This window comes from Morone saxatilis, unplaced genomic scaffold, assembly GCF_004916995.1.
Source record: "Morone saxatilis isolate NCDOM2014 unplaced genomic scaffold, NCSU_SB_2.0 Contig21, whole genome shotgun sequence".
Taxonomy (NCBI): Eukaryota; Metazoa; Chordata; class Actinopteri; family Moronidae; genus Morone; species Morone saxatilis.
Window position 1 is genome coordinate 8,281,225 of NW_023339774.1, and position 2,288 is coordinate 8,283,512.

The 2,288-nt window shown below is 41.6% G+C and overlaps 1 protein-coding gene across 1 annotated transcript in view; it reads left to right on the forward strand.

The window, feature by feature from the left end:
• The window catches only part of LOC118332734 (sulfate anion transporter 1-like), a gene marked incomplete at its 3' end in the record, with an annotated part of 4,178 nt that extends 1,890 nt beyond the window's left edge, over window positions 1-2,288 (forward strand). The window contains 2 exon segments of the mRNA XM_035668144.1: window positions 1,551-2,027; window positions 2,131-2,288. Coding sequence (XP_035524037.1) covers window positions 1,626-2,027; window positions 2,131-2,288 — 560 coding nt within the window.

A 2,288-nucleotide genomic window follows, 5' to 3' on the forward strand; every position in this document is an offset into this window, starting at 1 on the left:
TTTTATGGTTTCTGTGACATGGTTATCTAAGCTGAGGCAGCTGCTACTGAAAACTAACCTTATGAAAAAGGCCTTGCAACCCACCAATCACAAGATTCATTCATAAGTGTCATAAAAGTGTTGATCTCTTGCTGTAATTGCATGATGTGTGTTTAATTAAATAGGTTATGTCACTTATTACAAGCCAGTAGACCAGCTTCATAGTAGCGTATAATTTTCTCTGGAAGCCCACTGAAACAGAATTTAGACCATATTTGCAATGCAACAACTGTATGACTTGGCTAATTTAACTCTTACAGAAACAGAGCTGGGATTTTATCAGTGATCAGTGATTGTTGAGTTTGTATGACGTGTTGTAGTGTTGTAAATATGGACAGTTGTACACATGTATTTGTTATGATTACATTACTTACTCGATATCTTTTCTGACAGAACCAAACATCAAGCAAGTGCAACAACACAAAGCAAAGAAAACCAGCTAATATTACCTACTACTTTACTGTCCATCAGGAAACTATAAATCAATGAGAGATTAGGCAGAGCAGCCAGAGGACATCAGAAGGAAAACCAGAAAAGATTATCTTCATAAAGTACAATCCAGTTTCTCCAAAATCAGTGAAATCATGCTGTATGACTACTGCCATAAAGCGTTATGCACTTGTTCTGTCTCAGAGCCAAAAGTTACATAGTGCAAGAACAGGAGCATGTGTGGAAATAACAGAGGCACCATTATATTATTACTATTATAAGTCAGTGTAACATCAAAATTATTTTGAGCCTGTTATTTTAAGGTAGAAAAGTTACATAATGGGGCTTTAAAGGAAAAGTCAGGAGATGACATTAGGAATTATTGTCTGGGAAGTATGCATGTTTGAGCAGAATTTTGTGATAATCCAGTAGATGTTGAGCTATTTCACTGGATAATGAAAACTTTGACCTGTTCCCTACAGGAAACATCAGGGGATCACCAAGGTCATTAGGATTCATCATCTGGGCACTGCGGATACATGTGTCACATGTCATGGCAATCCATTCAATAGTTAAAATCTAAAATATCAACCTCCAGGTGGCACTAGATGAAAAGTCAGGGGATCACCAAAGTCAGTAAGATTTATCCTCTGGGGACCATGAATTACTTTACTAAATTAAATGGCAATCCATTCAACAGTGGTGGTTGACTGAGATTTCTATTTTTCAGAAGCAGCACAAAAATTGATTCCCTGGGGACAGCGATCATGGGCTTTCTTGCTGTCCACATTTAGACATTTTCTTAGTTCTTCCATCGCTTTGGCACAGTTTTATAATAACACAGGTATCTTAATGTAAAGAAAACAGCATTGATAATGTCCTTGTTAAAAAAAAAAAAATTAAACGCCAAAAGAATTAGGGTTATGTTGTGCTCAGTTAGGGTACTGACACCTTTTTTGGCACCTCTCTGAGAAGAGGATAAATGACGTCATCTCCACTGATATTCACTGTTTCCCTGTCTGTCCTGTTTATCTCCCTGTCCTCTCTCCCTCCCCCATTTTTCCTTGATGATGATCTCCCAGGCACACAGCTGACCGCATTATCCACTTCCCCTCTCTCTTCCTCTCACCGTGCTGCCTCCTCTCCCTCCCTACACCATGGAGGAGGTCACCAAGGAGACAACACCTGCCCCGCTACCTCTCCTGGAACGGCGCGTTCGCCAGCGCCAGCCCACAGTTTCAGTCCTCAAATCCAAGCTGAAGCAGGGTGTGACCTGCTCCGTGCCCAGAGTCCGATCCACCCTGACCGGGTTCTTCCCTGTGGTGAGCTGGCTGCCTAAATATAAGCTCAGAGAGTACATCTGGGGCGATACAATGTCAGGTGTGATTGTTGGTATCATCTTGGTACCACAGGCCATTGCATACTGCCTACTGGCAGGAGTGAAGCCCATCTATGGTTTATACACCTCATTTTATGCCAACATCATCTACTTCCTCATGGGGACATCCAGACATGTCTCTGTGGGGATCTTCAGCCTCATGAGCCTCATGGTCGGACAGGTAATGGATCACAACTGGCAAGCAATGCCACAATTTGCTTCTTAAGCTACAAAATACATTAAATAATAAATTTTTTTTGATGGTGGTTTCTATTTTCCTGCAGGTGGTGGATAAAGAGCTGTTCCTGGCAGGTTTTGACCTCAATGAGGAATCAACACAGTCTGGGCCTGATATGTTTAATGCCACACTAGGATCTAACCTCACAGCTGGTACACTTCACAGTGTGGAGTTAATGGGAGTGCAGTGTGGGAAGGAGTGTTA